At 48.1% G+C, this 16,831-nt stretch overlaps 1 protein-coding gene across 6 annotated transcripts in view; it reads right to left on the bottom strand.

Annotated features, from left to right (window-relative positions):
* The window catches only part of tbc1d22a (TBC1 domain family, member 22a), a 110,607-nt gene that overhangs the window by 59,659 nt on the left and 34,117 nt on the right, over positions 1 to 16,831 (bottom strand). For all 6 annotated transcript variants that reach the window (XM_031583091.2, XM_031583093.2, XM_031583092.2 and 3 more), the window contains one exon: positions 5,791 to 5,897. In XM_031583091.2, coding sequence (XP_031438951.1) covers positions 5,791 to 5,897 — 107 coding nt within the window. The remainder of the gene's footprint in view (positions 1 to 5,790; positions 5,898 to 16,831) is intronic.

The raw sequence follows: 16,831 nt of genomic DNA, 5'->3' as shown, positions 1-16,831 counted from the left end.
GAGTGCCTCTTTTCATATATTTAGTCCTTAATGAAAGTCAAATGTAGAACAATTGACGCTGTTAAAAGGTAAATCATAGCTGAACAAACACATCTCTGATGTGCAATAACAGCACAACTATTTGAGACACTTGACGGGGAAAAAAAACACCACTTTCCATCTGGATGCCACAGATGGCCTTAATGTGGCTTTTATATTTTTACTAGATATTTGTTTTCCTTTCTTGAGAGAGAGAGATAGAGAGCGAATGTGTGCGTGTGTATGCGTGTGTGTGTGTGTGTGTGTGTGTGTGTGTGTGTGTGTGTGTGTGTGTGTGTGTGTGTGTGTGTGTGCGCATTACAACTGGAACTGAACAACAGCTGCAGCCCTGGGGCCACGAGGGGGGCCGTGATCGAAGATGCAAATGGAGGCGTATGAAAAATATGAAACATGACAGATGAGAAGAAAGAATAAGAGAAAACAGGAAAGAAAGAAAGAGGAAGAAAAGAGAGAGGAGGCGAGCGCATGCCATCGGGCTGAAGAGGATACTACCTTGGAGGGGTGAGATCACGGCATCGGCCGGCTGTGGTGTGAGTGGATGAGAGCTGTGGTGTGAGTGGATGAGAGCTGTGGTGTGAGTGGATGAGAGCTGTGGTGTGAGTGGATGAGAGCTGTGGTGTGAGTGGATGAGAGCTGTGGTCCTCCTGTGCTCTGCCAACACCATGCATGCCTGGGCTGGCTTCCATCTCCCTCCCTCCCTCCCTCCCTCCCTCCCTCTCCGTCCTGTACATCCTCATATGGTGTTGCTATCTCAGCCAGGCTGTGATGTACTCTCCCTTCACCCCCCCCCCCCCCCCCCCAACCCCCACTATAGCTACGGGCCACGCTGCCCATCCTGCCCCTCTGTTTCAGGGTGAGCGAGTGGCCACTGCACCACCTCAGTCCCCAAACATCTAGGCCAGTGTGTGCTGGACCAACCAGGCTGTGCTGCTCCAGCCCAGCCCACCTCCCCGAGCACAGGTCATCCTCCTCCCCATTAGTGGACATGCACGTGGGGCTCAGCCCAGCCCAGGAGCGGAGAGAGAGAGGGAGAGGGAGCCAGGTGCTGCACCCTGGCTGTGGGGAGGAGCAGTCAGCCATGGTGAGACAGCACTGTTTTCTTTCTCTCTCTCTCTCTCTCTCTCTCTCTCTCTCTCTTTCTCTCTCTCACTCTCACTCTCACTCTCACTCTCACTCTCACTCTCTCAGTCTCACTCTCTCTCTCTCACTCTCTCTGTGTGTGTGTGTGTGTGTGTGTGTGTGTGTGGTGTGGTGTGTGTGTGTGTGTGTGTGTGTGTGTTGTGTGTGTGTGTGTTGTGTGTGTGTGTGTGTGTGAATAACAGGTGGCCCACAAGCTCCTAATGAGTCCTATCTGGAAGAGAGACGAACAGGTGTCAGGGCTTTGGACTGAGGAGTTGAGAGAGAGGAATATGAATGAAAAGACACAGACACAGAAGGAGAGAGAGAAGAGAAGAGAAGAGTGGAAAGACAGACAGGCGGATGGAGAGAGGGACAGGGAGAGAGAAATGGAGGGAAACAGAAAGAAATGGAGAGAAAGAGAGTGAGAGAATGAGAGTGAGTGAGGCTGGCTGAGCAGACAGGCAGCTGTAATTAGAGGCGGCTCTCTCCCATGGGTGCCGCTGTCATGAGCTGTGCTAAACCTGTCACTGCCAGTGTTTAACTTCACTCAATATTACACTTCCTCTGAGGCCAGACACAACCCGCACAGCAACACAAGCACACCGGCCACAAACACACTCACACAGAGGCAAACACACACTCTCTCTCTACACACACACACACACACACCTCTACAGACAGACAATACACAGCCTCTCCGTCTCTCTCAGACACACACAAACACACTCACACGGAGGCAAACACACACTCTCTCTCTACACACACAAACACACTCACACGGAGGCAAAACACACACTCTCTCTCTACACACACACACCTTTACAGACAGACAATACACAGCCTCTCCGTCTCTCTCAGACACACACAAACACAGCTACACACACCGCTACAATTCTGCCATTTCCACAGATAGTTGTGAGCATTCCACTGCAGAAGCACTAAACTCCGTTTGTCAGATGCCTATTGGGGGCCACACACTGTGCAGAGCAGAACCCCTGCATTGTTCAAGAGCGCTCCGTTTGGGAGCTGCACCCAACAATGCCCCATTCAAGCCTCGGAAAGTGGTTTCACATTCAGACTTGATGCCACCATATGCACTCAAAGGAAGCGGCAGCAGCAACACTTAGAATTCTCGCTTTCCACGCCGCCCCCGAGAGACAGCCCAGTCAGGAGGCCCTCCCTGCATCTAAGCCCATGCGTCTGTTTCCAGATCAGCCCAGTCAGGAGGCCCTCGCTGCATCTAAGCCCATGCGTCTGTTTCCAGATCAGCCCAGTCAGGAGGCCCTCCCTGCATCTAAGCCCATGCGTCTGTTTCCAGATCAGCCCAGTCAGGAGGCCCTCCCTGCATCTAAGCCCATGCGTCTGTTTCCAGATCAGCCCAGTCAGGAGGCCCTCCTGCATCTAAGCCCATGCGTCTGTTTCCAGATCAGCCCGGTCAGGAGGCCCTCGCTGCATCTAAGCCCATGCGTCTGTTTCCGGATCAGCAGAGTCAGGAGGCCCTCCCTGCATCTAAGCCCATGCGTCTGTTTCCAGATCAGCCAGGTCAGGAGGCCCTCGCTGCATCTAAGCCCATGCGTCTGTTTCCAGATCAGCCAGGTCAGGAGGCCCTCCCTGCATCTAAGCCCATGCGTCTGTTTCCGGATCAGCCAGCACCGTTAATCAGAGGGGTGGGGCTTCTCCAGGCTACGCAGCATGCTGCTTCCAGCGCGGTGCGGTGCGGTGTGGTGCGGTGTGGTGTGGTGCGGTGCGGTGCCGTGCCGTGCGGTGCGGTGCGGTGCGGCGCGGTGTGGTGCGGTGCGGTGCGGTGCGGTGCGGTGTGGCACGGCAGCGCTCCAGCAGTCCGGGGGCTCCGGGGGACGCCACGAGCCGTCACTCATCCTCTCCAACAGCTGCTGCCCTGACGCTCCTGTCAGAGTTTTCTGCCGTTGTTTTGCGATGCACGGGGGAGCGGTTCGGTGTTTGCCAGGGAAGCCTAATTTATCACTGATTGAGTGCTGTTTGCCGCCGTCCCCGGGGGACGGGTGAGAGCCTGTAAACGCCGCGCCTTCCGTCTGTCGGCGCAATCACTTTTTAAGAATAGCCAGGGAGGATTAGTACTACAAGCACCTGCACATCCACAGAGGTCAGCCTGGAAACAGACTGTGTGCTGTGTCTGCAGGTGTACGTGTGTGTGTGTGTGTGTGTGTGTGTGTGTGTGTGTGTGTGTGTGTGTGTGTGTGTGTGTGTGTGTGTGTGTGTGTGTGTGTGTGTGTGTGTGTGTGTGTGTGTGTGTGTGTGTGTGTGTGTGTGTGGGGTTGGCAAGAGAGAGAGACAGAAACATTTATTTGGAGTTTCATGGCGAGGGCAGGCAGGAGAAGACAGAAACTGTGTTGTTCAGGTGTTTTTATCCAACAACCCCGGAGACCATCCTGGCACAACGGCACAACTGGGAATGAGTTATGTAGGCTAGAGGGGGTGCTAAGTAGCACAACCTCTCTTATTCAAACTTGCACAACACACACACACACACACACACACACTTGCACACACACACACACACACACACACACACACACACACACACACACACACACGGAAAGTGCTTGTGGATGGTGTGCTAGCTTCAGGGACGGACTGGCAGTTAAGAGTCAGCCACTTGAAGAACCGGCAAAGGTCAGAATGGTTCCATGAGCTGGTAAGTAAGTAAGTAAGTAAGAAGGCTAGGCTTGAAAGCTACAATCACCACCCACACACAGAGTTCTGCAAAGATCACTCAGGTTTAGGAGTAGGGCTGACAGTAAAACAAGTTTATAGTCATTACAAGAACAACTTGCACTTCAGCAGTTACATTCCTGCACTTCTTTTTCCTCTTTTCTAGGTTGTTGTTTTTCTAATTCTCATGTAAAGTAGTATTTATTGTTACACCATGCTTTTTTATTGCTCTTAGCTTGACTGTTCTCTCCCTTGTACGTCGCTTTGGACAAAAGCGTCTGCTAAATGACTAAATGTAAATGTAACAATCTTTTGCTCCCACTGCTATGCAGGACATCACTTCAAAGATGCAACAGCCTGACCATCAAATTACCACAGGTCCAGTCTCCATCATAAAAACCTGTTATTAATAAAGTATTACCTCCAGCTAGACAATATTGTGTGTTTTTTTTTTACTTTCTGTGTATATGGGTCAAGTGAGATGACTGGAAGATTGTCAGTATCTGGAGGCTTCATACAATCAATCACATGACCCCATGTGCAGGGGGAAAAAAAAAAGTTGTGATTAACAATTATTTCTGTGGCAATGAGCTGAACCTCAGAAACGACTGAGCATCTGCGTGAGCAAACACAAACACACACACACACAACACACACACACACCACACACACACACCACACACACACACACACACACACACACACACACCACACACACACACACACACACACACACCACACAAGACTGTGTTTCACAACCTGAGAGCAAATGTGTTGTAGTAGTGCTCTGTACTGTGAAGTTGTGAAAGAAAACAATGAGAGGAGAAAATCATTAGCGCCTATGAGAATCTGCTTTGTACACACAAATTACTGCAGTAATTAGAGACAAAACGCCACAAAAGGTTCTGTGACTGGGAGTGCATTTTAATCTACTGCTGGTGAGAAAGGGTGAGCCTGCGAATACAAATGCCTTCTGAGTGGAGGGGCTATCATCTGGAGAGAGCCAGAGTGTGTGTGACTGTGTGTGTGTGTGTGTGTGTGTGTGTGTGTGTGTGTGTTTGAAGTGAGTGCGAGCGTTTGTATGTGTGTGTGTGTGTGTGTGTGTGTGTGTGGGTTTTTTTTCAGAGTATCGGGGCATGGATGAGTGTGTGTGTGTGTGTGTGTGTGTGTGTGTAGGTGTAAGCTAGCAGGCTTTTTGATTGAGAAAAAAAAAATGATCAACAGCTCTTTCTCTGGCTTCATCACTTTGCTTGTCTTTACTCGATGCCAGCAAAAAGCCCCAGCCCCAAGTCTCAGGCGAAGCCACCTGGAAGCGGTGCTGTTTGTACAGAGCAGCACTTTAGATATGATGGGCGATACCTCAAGCCACAAGCCACAAGCCAACCACCTACCTACCTGGCAGACAGTGGTGTCTAGGGCACGATACATCAGGCATACCAAAACAACACCGATGCTTTTATGGCCCTAAATCAATTAGAGCACTAGAGAGAGGGAGGAGGAAGGAGGAAAGTGAAGGAGGGGGGGGGGGGGGGGGTTACGCTGTTCCCATGGCGATTCATTTCAAAAGGAGCCCTCTGAGCAAAGGGGCTGAATGTGACGACAGTGCAGGGGGAGAATATTCATCATTATGCGCTTTATTCCTGGAGAAACAAGAGACTAAGAGCAGCGCAGGATGGGACACCTACGCGCAGGGGACTCTCCTCTTCTGACACACAACACTCTCTCTCTCTCTCTCTCACACTCACACTCACACACACACACACACACACACACACACACACACACACACACACACACACACACACACACAAAGCAAGCACCACCACTCTTTCTTTCCCAGAGGTGCTCTACACACACCCACACACACACACACACACACACACACACACACGGCGTGAATTTAATCAGCCCAGCGCACTGGCAGAGGGGGAATCAATTTACCTGAATGCCGTCCAGCAGCTTGCTCATGCACCAGAAGCTGTCCGCCTCGATGTTCCGCAGAGCTTCCTCCTGCAGGCTGGAAACATCGAAATTTTCCACCTCTTCCTCTGCAAAAAAAAAAAAAAAGGGGCCAGAACAAAGAGGGAGAGAGAGAAAGAGGAACAGAGTTAGCGAGGAGGGCCAACATCACACAGCAGGGGCCTCACACGGCCCCGCACGATGACTGAAGAGTTGGGCTGCTCTCTGCGACCACTGCCACACACGTTGTTCTGATGTACCTGGTGAGAGACCCACACAAAAAGAGTAAATTGACATTCCTGGGATCTCGTGGCTTCCTGCTGGCCCAGCCGTGCATGTCTGCAGGCCGCTATTGAAAACTGACCCGTCACATTCATGGATATTTCTGCCTATTATTGCCTTAGCATTGGGCAAGTGGCGGCGCTCACTTGGTGTAAGGGCCTGCCTTTGCGTCCGGACGGAGCGATCAAAGCCATGGTAACTAACTCCAGACAGGGCTGGCTTTAGACGAGGCAGCCCACGAATCGATGAAAGGCAGATAGATCAGCTGAATCTATTGGTTTCATGGCTGCATGAGGCAGGTACACTCATACACTATACATCTGCGCATATACAGCCCAGAGATTAGGAGTGTTCAAGGAGCAAACACTCACATGTTTGTGTTGCTGTAACCTTCACACTTCTGTATTATACCGGAGCGGCAGTGGTACAGGAGGTAGAGAAGTCGTTTAGTAATCGGAAGGTTGCTAGTTCGATTCCCTGTCGAAGCGTCCTTGAGCAAGACACTGAACCCCTAATTGCTCCTGATGTGCAGTGTGCCATGAGTGTAAATGTACAATGTGTATACATCCTTGTAAGTCGCTTTGGATAAAAGCGTCTGCTAAATGACTAAATGTAAATGTATTCCGTCTTCTACCAACTCATTCTCCTCCTGGTTTTATTCATTCCTAATGTTACTATAATAGTCTATTTGCACTTCTAGTACCGGAGTCCTACTGTTGCTACTAGTCCTCCTACTACACTGAATGGACAGAATCGGAAGGCAGGATGCTCTCCTTTAATATTCCCCTCGAAACACACATTAGTTGCATCCGCACACTAGGGGTGTAAGAAAATATCAATACACTTCAGTATCGCAAAATATTATGTTTTGTGAAACTGTATCGATTCTCAAAAACAGCCATTTGCAGGCAGAGTAACACCGGGGCTGACCTACCACTGCTGTTAGTCCATTTTCTGTCTTTGTTATACATAGGAAAAAATCACTGCAGAGTCCCCTCACACCCCGGACACAAACTATTCAAACTCCTCCCCTCTGGTAGACGCTACAGATCACTGTTCGCCAAAACCTCCAGACACAAAAACAGTTTCTTCCCCCTCGCCGTCTCACTACTAAACAGCTAACCCACTATAGCATACATATTTATATATTTATCCCTCCACTTCTTCTTTGCACTACTGTTTCACAGCTACTGTATACAGCCATTCCGCCTTGTGTATACTTTCTTAAACTTCGTTGCACTGTTGCACTGTTTGTTTTGTATTGTATTGTGTTGTAATGTATATTTTGTGTAAGCACACTGAGAGTCACTTTACCAAGAAAAATTCCTTGTTTGTGCAAACTTACTTGGCCAATAAAACCTGATTCTGATAACGGGTTTAAAGTTAATTTGGTCACCAACCACCATTTACCATATATCGTAATTTCCGGACTATTGAACGCACCTGAATATAAGCATCACCCACTGAATTTTTTAAAAATAATTATTTTTAACATAAATAAGCCGCACATGTCTATAAGCCGCAGGTGCCTACCGGTACATTGAAACAAATTAACTTTACACAGGCTAAAATGAATATCAAAAGTAATACAATAGTGATGCATATTATTAGTTTTGCCAGTTACGATAAGTGCACTGTTGCTTTAAGAGAGCACAGTTGCAAGAGTCAATCAGAAGCTAGAACGTTAGATTGAAGACAGAGAGATAGAAGAAAGACGCTAGTTTGAAACCAGTGAGCTAAAGAACTTGAAAAGACTGGATTTGTATTGTTGTAAACTTTTTTTAAATTTTCTAAAGTGTTTTGAGTTGTGTTCTGTCTACGCCGGTAGACTGTGGTTATTTTGACATTAGTTAAGTTATTGAGAGATACTGAGAAATCGCGTGGAGCTAAGCATCCATGCGGCTGCATCCATGCTAGCATCCTAGCTCCACAAAGCCACTGTAAACACAAAGCCACCGTATACAGTCACAGGTATCATAATCCATAAATTAGCCGCGTCATTGTTTAAGCCGCGAGGTTCAAAGCGTGGGAAAAAAGTAGCGGCTTATAGTCCGGAAATTACGGTATTAACTTTCAATCAAACAGACTATGTTGTGCAGGGAAAGGCCTACCGGCATTTTTCAAACAACAGAGGTTTGAAATGCTTGATCCGAAATACTCAATCCAAATTTGCCATGTTCACACATCATCTGTATGAATTTTGTCTCAACTCTGTATAGAGTTACACTCACTACCGTTCAACTTCATATTCACTTCCTGGTTCCATGGGACAACCGCACAGCCATACCACTACCTGGAAGTGGGGCTGTCCCGTGGGCTACAGGTGGTCTAAACTATTTGGACAGAGGTGCTTGTAGACAAAATTACAAATACCAGAATTTTTTTATTTTTACATGCAAAGACTCGTGTTATGTGGTTAAACCCCTAACCAAAAAAGAAACACAGTATATCACCCCTGCATCAAGATGCGTATCATATGGACAGATTCTTGCCAATACACAGCCCTACTGTGCCCTCACACACGCACACACACACACCAGACCTCTATGGTCTCTCAGGTAAGTCTGAGTATCCATACTGAAGCCTTTGAAAAACTTCACATCTTTCATATTAAACAGGGCCCTGCCAGCTCCTCTCAGTCTCCTTGGCAACGCCAGTGGAACTGCGAGGTGCAGTGAACATGCTCAGATTGACAGGGCAGGCACAGCGTACGCAGAGAGCGCCAGGCCTGAATCCCACACACACACACACACACACTTAAAACACAAAGTCCTACATTACCATACAACCAACACACACCCACACAAAACACAAAGTCCTACATTACCATACAACCAACACACACACACACACACAAACACAAAACACAAAGTCCTACATTACCATACAACCAACACACACACACACACACACACACACACAAAACACAACGTCCTAAACAACACACACACACACACACTTCAAACATAAAGTCCTACATTACCATACAACCAACACACACACACACACACAAAACACAAAGTCCTACATTACCATACAACACACACGGCCACTCCACAAGTGGTAGAGATGAGAGATGGCGCACAGTGTAGAATGCATCTGCTAGAGGAGGACTTTGCTCCATTCAAGAAGTGTGTGATGCTGTCGTGGAATATCATAGACCATACGGGATGCCTCCCATTACTCAGTCAGTGCATGCAGGGGCCTTTGGTGCCGAGCGAGGGGTCCCAGGGAGGGGCCTTTGGTGCCGAGCGAGGTCCCAGGGAGGGCAGAGGGCCACAGTAATGCAGTAATAACGTCTGGAGTCTGGAGAGGACTCATAGAGCACAACATCCCACTGATGCACCCTTGCTCATCAGAAAACAAGGACACGGAGGGGGGAGGAGAGAGGGAGAGAGAGAGAAGAGAGAGAGAGAGGAGAGTGAGGAGAAGAGAGTGAGAGAGGGGGGAGGAAGAGAGAGAAAGAGAGAGAGAGAGTGAGAGAGGGGGGAGGAAGAGAGAGAAGAGAGAGAGAGAGGAGAGGAGAGAGAGAGAGAGAGAGAGAGAGAGAGAGAGAGAGAGAGAGAGAGAGAGAGAGAGAGAGAGAGGGGAGAGAGAGAGAGAAGCAGAGAGAGAGAAGCAGAGAGAGACTGAAGAGAAAGGGGGTGGGGAGAGAGAGAGAGAGAAGCAGAGAGAGAGAGAGGAGGAAGAGAGAGAGGGGGGAGAGAGAGAGAGAAGCAGAGAGAGAGAAAGAGAGAGAAGCAGAGAGAGACTGAGGAGAAAGGGTGTCACTGAGGAGCCAGAGCGGCATGCATAAAACAACAGCTCCTCCTGTGGTCAGAGAGGTTACTACCAACTGTTGTTGGTCCTAAATTATGGAACAGCCTCCCATTTTATATCAGATAAGCTGCCTGTTTAAGAGACTCTTAACATACAGACTAGAAACAAACTTGGACACACTTTTTAGTGCATTTGAGTTCAGTCTGATGTGCTTTTGTTTGTGCTTTTAGTTTTAGTCTTAGTCTTTTTTATTCTTAGGTTGCTTTATGTTTCTGGTGAAGTCTACACCGACACCTTGTTGGTATTTTATTATGTTTTACTCCAATCTGTGTTTTTTCACTTCCTTATCCATTAGTTTCATATATCCATTTATTTTCCATTTTATCTATGCATTAGTGCTCTTATTTTAATGATCCGTTTTTATGGTTGTACCTATTTATTTATATTCCACTTTATATACACGTCACTTTAAAAGCTTCATTCCGGTGTCGTTTAGTCTTTTAATCATTTTAGTTGTTTATTTCCTTTTATTGTTCCCTTTCATTCGCTTTAATTCAGCTGCCAGTTGTGTATTGGCGTCGCTCATTAAAACCTATTCTGGCTGGGTGTGAAACCAGCCTGACCCAGGGTCGCTACACATGGAGAGATAATCAGGTTTTAAAATCATTAGCGTGTTTGCTTCAGAATAAACGGGTTGAGGTTGACTCTCTGCCGGTTAATGACAGGGACAGTAGAATGTCTTTTGTGTGCGAGAGGGGCAGAACAGTGGTCACCGGGCAGGTACAGACGAGGGGCAAATGGGGCAAAGCGTGGGATTGGAGATTGGAGACTGTGACCGCTATGAAATCAGGCGTGGTGTTGTACTCTGGGCGTGAGTGTATTGTTTACTCTATTGAGTTAATGATTCCCTTTGAAGATGCGATTTGAGGAGGCCTTTGAAAGGAAGAAGCTAGAAGTATGCAGAACTGGTAGCGGACGCGAGGGAATGAGGTTGGCAAGCACACACACAAGACCAGTGGAGATGGGTGTTAGAGGCTACACACACACACACACACACACACACACACACACACACACACACAAGTCCAGTGGAGATGAGTGTTAGAGGCTTTGTAGCCAAATCAACCACAACAATTCTGTTGGATTTTTGGTTCTCAAGGACGGTCCTTCAAAGGAGCTTTAAAGGAGTTGTCTGAGGCAGTCGGTGGTTATGTCTGAGGCGCTGACAGATTACTTGGGGATGAATGAACCTTATTATATTATCTGAATCCTGTTGTGATAAACCTTATTATATTATCTGAAGCCTGTTGGCGCAAGATCTTTGGGTGATCAGGGTTCGTATTCCATTTTATTCCCTTCCCCTAATTCAGGCTCTCAAACCCCTTACCCCTTACCCTACAAACTTGGGATGTTTCCAATGCCTACCCTTACCTTAACCTCAGTTCTTATCCGAGTTCTTCTCCCCCCCAACCCTCCCACCGTTTAGACTGGATAGCCTGTGGCATGCAATCGTATAATGAGATTGATGTTTAGATAATTAGGCAGTGCATCGTTCAGACACCGAGATATGCATGTGAAATCTTTTTGAAGGATATTTTGAGGTGTATCTGTTGTCCCTGGTATTGACATGGGCCCTAACCCATCACGACTACAGAGGGGGGTGGGCCTGGGACATCAGACACGCACGCGCTCACACACACACCCACACACGCTCACACACACACGCACGCGCTCACACACACACAAACACCCACACACGCTCACACACACACACGCTCACGCTCACACCCACACACGCTCACACCCACACACGCTCACACCCCCACACGCTCACACCCACACACACACACACACACACACGCTCACACACACACACACACACACACACACACACACACACACACACACACACACACACACACACACACGCTCACACCCACACGCGCTCACACCCACACTCACACACACCCACACACACACACGCTCACACCCCCACACACACACGCTCACACCCACACGCTCACAAACACACGCTCACAAACACACGCTCACACACACACGCTCACACACACACGCTCACACACACACGCTCACACACACACGCTCACACATCATCCTTTAATAGAGGATACTGTGAGTCATTAGCGCTTGGGCACGCGTAGAGGAGAGGGCTCAATTGCTCATCCCAACACACTCAGGACCAACCTCATTACTGAGGTGAGTCGGCAGACAGGCAGATTGGACTCAACCGGACTACACTAACCAACCTCATTACTGAGGTGAATCAGCAGACAGGCAGATTGGACTCAACCGGACAACACTAACCAACCTCATTACTGAGGTGAGTCGGCAGACAGGCAGATTGGACTCAACCGGACTACACTAACCAACCTCATTACTGAGGTGAGTCAGCAGACAGGCAGATTGGACTCAACCGGACAACACTAACACAACACTAACACAACACAGGAAGTGGGTCAGTGCTGCAACAAGACTGCGGAAGTAATGTGTGCATCATGGTTCATGTGCTCGCTGACAACACACACACACACGAGGGGGCTGCCAGGAGGAGAGATGACGCGCACACACACACACACACACAAACGCGCGCACACACACACACACACACACACGCGCGCACACACACACACACACACACACACACACACAGAACACATCTTTTCAGAAGGGGCAGCAGTAAAACACACAAAAAAATAAAAAAAGATACAGTGAAGACTCCCAGGGCCCCTTACTGAAAGGCCCTCTTTGAGGGCACCATCCCACCATCTGTCCAAGCATATTCACATGGGAATGCCCGTTGCCCATGGAAACAGTCCTGCAACAAGAGCAAGGTGACACGGGCAGCGCGCAGGGAGAGCAGAAGGGCTAGACTCTGAGGAGCGGAGGAGGAAAATCTCTAAGCAGCAGCTACATGTGTACTCCCATTCACACACACGTGCTCACACACACACACACGTGCTCACATACACACACTCCCATACACCCATATACACTCCCATACACATAAAAAAAAACAAGATACATTGAACCCCTTTGTTAATTGACCTTTCCTCGGATCATTTGCGGCTAGACTCCACCCTCTGACACACACACACACACTCAGCCATGCTTTGGCCGGTCTCACACCCAGCAGCACCGAGACCAGCTCACACACACACAGGACTGAAAAACCTGGGACCTCCTGGAAAAGAATGCTATAGCGTGCTTTATTTTTTTTTTTCATTCCGGGTGCAATTTTGGTGCATCGTGGCCTGTATGTTTGGATAAGTCTAATTGGAGCACGGCTGCCTGCTAGCGGTAATTTGAGCTGAGGCTCAGTGGGGACACCTGCTCTGTGCTCAGGGGACACTCCCAGGGCTACCATACAGAAGCTATTCATTAGCACATCCTGCCAGCGGCCCCATTCTCCGAGCCATACGAGCGCTCGTCTTAGCAAAACACACACACAAAGATGAAAAACAATAAAAGGAAAAAATGGAGAAAGGACTTATTTTTAAGGTTTCTTTTCATAGCGAGTGGTGTAATCCCCAAAAGATATGACGGATTCTGCTGCCAACACATTTGATTTGGTGGCTCGCGCTTTGGGTCTGTTTTTCTGCTGGGTGACCAGCGCAGCCCTCCTTGCTCAGTCTCACGCAGGTCTGTCCATCTGGAGTGGAGAGTCTCGCTGGCCTCGGTCAGAGGTTCCTGTTGGCCGCGGGCTGCCTTTCCTGTGTACCTGGGCACAGGGTAGGGTCCCCCCCATGGTACCGGGGCACGCACAGCTGTGAGGAGCAGGCCTGCCATGCCAAGCGGCATCAAAAGAGCCGACAGCACCGCGGCCCCTGCCATCTGCCTGGGGACGAGCCTTCTGCCAGACGGATCGGGGCTGGGGCTGGGGTGGGTGAAGAACGCAGTGAGCCCAAAACGATCCGCGACTCGGCCAAGAAAGAGCGGCTCCGCTACTGGCCCCACGCTCCAGAGGTCAATCAGACAACCTTTTCATTATGGGAAGTGTAATCTGACCAACTGGGCCCAATTACACACACAACAGCCACGTCGCCACGCGTTGCCTTAATGAGTATTAAATGGATTCCATAGAGGTGTAATTGAAACCGTGGATAATTAATATGGAATCTACTTGGCAAAACTTGTCATTCTAACACACCAGAAAATGAGTCCTCGGAGCGTAATTACAACGTAAGAGTGGCACTGCGTGAAATGCGAGGTGTGGATCCATCTGCGGCTTATGGAAATATTCATCTGGATGTAATGAGCAGGATGGCTACAGAGGGGAGTGGGGTGGGGTGGGGAACTGGGAAGGTGGGGTAGAAGGGGTAGAAGGGGTAGAAGGGGGGGGGAGGGGGGTCATAATCAGAAAGGCTGCCCCAGTGCCTGATTGGACTCGGTGTGTTCAAGTTTCCCCATAGTGCAATGCAGGCAAACAGATGGTCCGGTCTTGAGCGAGTCTCACAAAAAAAAAAAAAAAAAAGAGAACAGAGAAAATTGGCTGCAAACAGCATCTCTAATTACATATGCTTTTAACATTCGTGCTAAACCGGTCCAAAAGGACCTGTGGACTATCCTTGGGAGATCCTTCTCTCATCTCGATCACTTAGTTCTTAGATCAAAAAATGAAAGGAGCATCTAAAATATATGAAATTGCCAAGGCTCGAAAGAATTGTGCGAGGGTGATAACAATCCTTGCTCTTGTGCACCTTTGCGGTGTTCCTTCAGATGGCCGTTTTAGCTGCTTGGAGCCGAGCGGAGCAATCAGGGTTTGGTGCGGGAGCGACAGAAAAGAAAACAAAGGAAAAGTAAATCTCTAGAGCCGACGCGTGTCTGGAGCAGATAATGGCTTTGGAATCCCATTATTACAGCTAGTTTATTTAATAGAGCACCAAACAAAATAGCAAGGGCCGCCTGAATCGCCGTGCTCTTCTCTAAACCGTGGCCACTAGATCTGAGCTAGAATAAAATGTCCACAGCATTGCCAACCTTTTGACACTCTGATCTAAGACGGCAGGTTTGGGGAGAAGCGGAGAGAAAAAAAAAAGACCGAAAAATGAAAAGTAGAAGAGAATTGGCTTTACTTCAGCCCCCTCCAGAGTGTCATCCAGCAAACCTCCACCTTAAAGCACTCTTCTTCAGACTCCCTCAGGCACTGGAGGGCTCTTCTGCCTTTTACAGCCCACACCTTCGCTTCCCCACAGAAGCCCGGATTTTCAGAGCACTCTAATAAGAAGGCAAGTCCTCTCTCAGGACGGCACTTACACGACACAACTACACAAATCATCATTGTTTAGCTCGCAGATACTACTCCCTTGCCTTGTAACCATGGTAATTGGAGCAAGTGAGCAGACTGTGTCGGAGAATGTTTCTGGAGTTTTTATGGTTGCTCAGCGCCGGCGCAGGGAAGTGTTTTGAGTCTGCGGTCCGGCAACGTTATATACATTTGAAATGAAAAGGGACGCGCAGGAGCTCAGCGGCGTGGTGTTTGACACGGGAATGCTCTTTACGGCACCGTCAACAACTTCCTTTGTGTGACACTTCTTTATCCCATGATTCACGTCTTGGGCAGGAGAAAGTGAAGAAGGAAGGGGGGAGGTTTCAAAAAAGAGCTGCTACTATCAGAGGCTGGCAAATGAAAGTTTCCAGAGTGTGAAATATGAGGGCAGATCAGTCCATTAAGGAATTAATTTGTGGTTATCTGGGGACTCATGGAAAATCATTAGCCATACAGTAATGGGAAGTTCTTAAGACATTCTGGGCACAGGCTGACAATTAAGCTGTACAGTGAGCCAGCATCAACTGATAAATATGTAAGAAGAATTCTATATTGTTACAGATCTGTGTACATGGGTGATCGCATGGCACACTCATGGAGAGGCATTTTTTTTTTCTTAGAACTGATGACTTTCTTAATTGTTATAAATTGCGTTAGGTCAAGCATGACACATTCCACTGATGAAAATGAACAAAGCGATTTCTCAACGCAGGAATCTGTGCAGAAATTCAATTTATGGCTTTTTATAGCAGAGTAATTAACTTAATCCAAAAATATTCAATAACCACGATTACTCAGAGAAAACGAATGACTTCATGACAGGACAATTTCTCTAAATCATTCACAGCTCCGCTGCGTTTTACATCTTGAAATGAGAAAACGTATGTTGAGCCTGAGAATCAGATTCATCTAAGGTCACAGCTTGGACATCAACGCATATTTCACACGGCAAACTTGGTTGGCTTGGCCGCGGATCTATAGCATAGCTTTTCTCCAGAGACACTCAACAGATAAAAAGTTGTAAAGTGGAAAGCACAATTTTCACGCATGATTAAAAAAAGTTCATTAACACAATTAGATCGCTGTCCCTATAAACTTTCCACGAGTACCTAAAGAGGTCTGGGAAGGTCTGCACTCAATGAGCAACTCAAGCAGAGGAAGAGTAGAAAACTCCCCTCCACTGCATGTCAGAAGACATACCGAGGCAATCACTTAACAACTCGTTAGAGCAAATCAGGGCCTTTAATCAGACCTGCATTAAAATCAGCACTTGGCTCGCCACTCCAAATGGGGAGATCGGAACAAACCGATACTCATTAAAAACGCAAGCCCATGCGTTCCACACCAGTGACCATTCAATCCGCCATCACAAGTCCCCCACCTATCAGTCAATGGGGCCCCGTGAGTGGGAGCCATGGGTTGACCTATGGGGGAGGTGGCCTGCTCTTCACGCACAGTGTTAACTAGGGGTGGGAATCTCTTGGCACCTCACGATTCGATTCGATTCCGATTCAGAGGTCAACGATTCGATTCTAAACCGATTCTCGATTCTAAACCGATTATCGATTATCAATTCTAAACCGATAAAACGATTAACGATGCATCTCGATTTTTAAAACATTTGAGTTTGCTACTCAGAGTCTCAAATCACTTCCTACTTTGTGATTGATAATTTCGATTTCTCTCGATTCTCTC

This window comes from Clupea harengus, chromosome 16 (assembly GCF_900700415.2).
Source record: "Clupea harengus chromosome 16, Ch_v2.0.2, whole genome shotgun sequence".
In the NCBI taxonomy this organism is placed as follows: Eukaryota; Metazoa; Chordata; class Actinopteri; order Clupeiformes; family Clupeidae; genus Clupea; species Clupea harengus.
The sequence above is the reverse complement of the archived record's forward strand: the minus strand, read 5'-3'. Positions and strand labels throughout refer to the sequence as shown.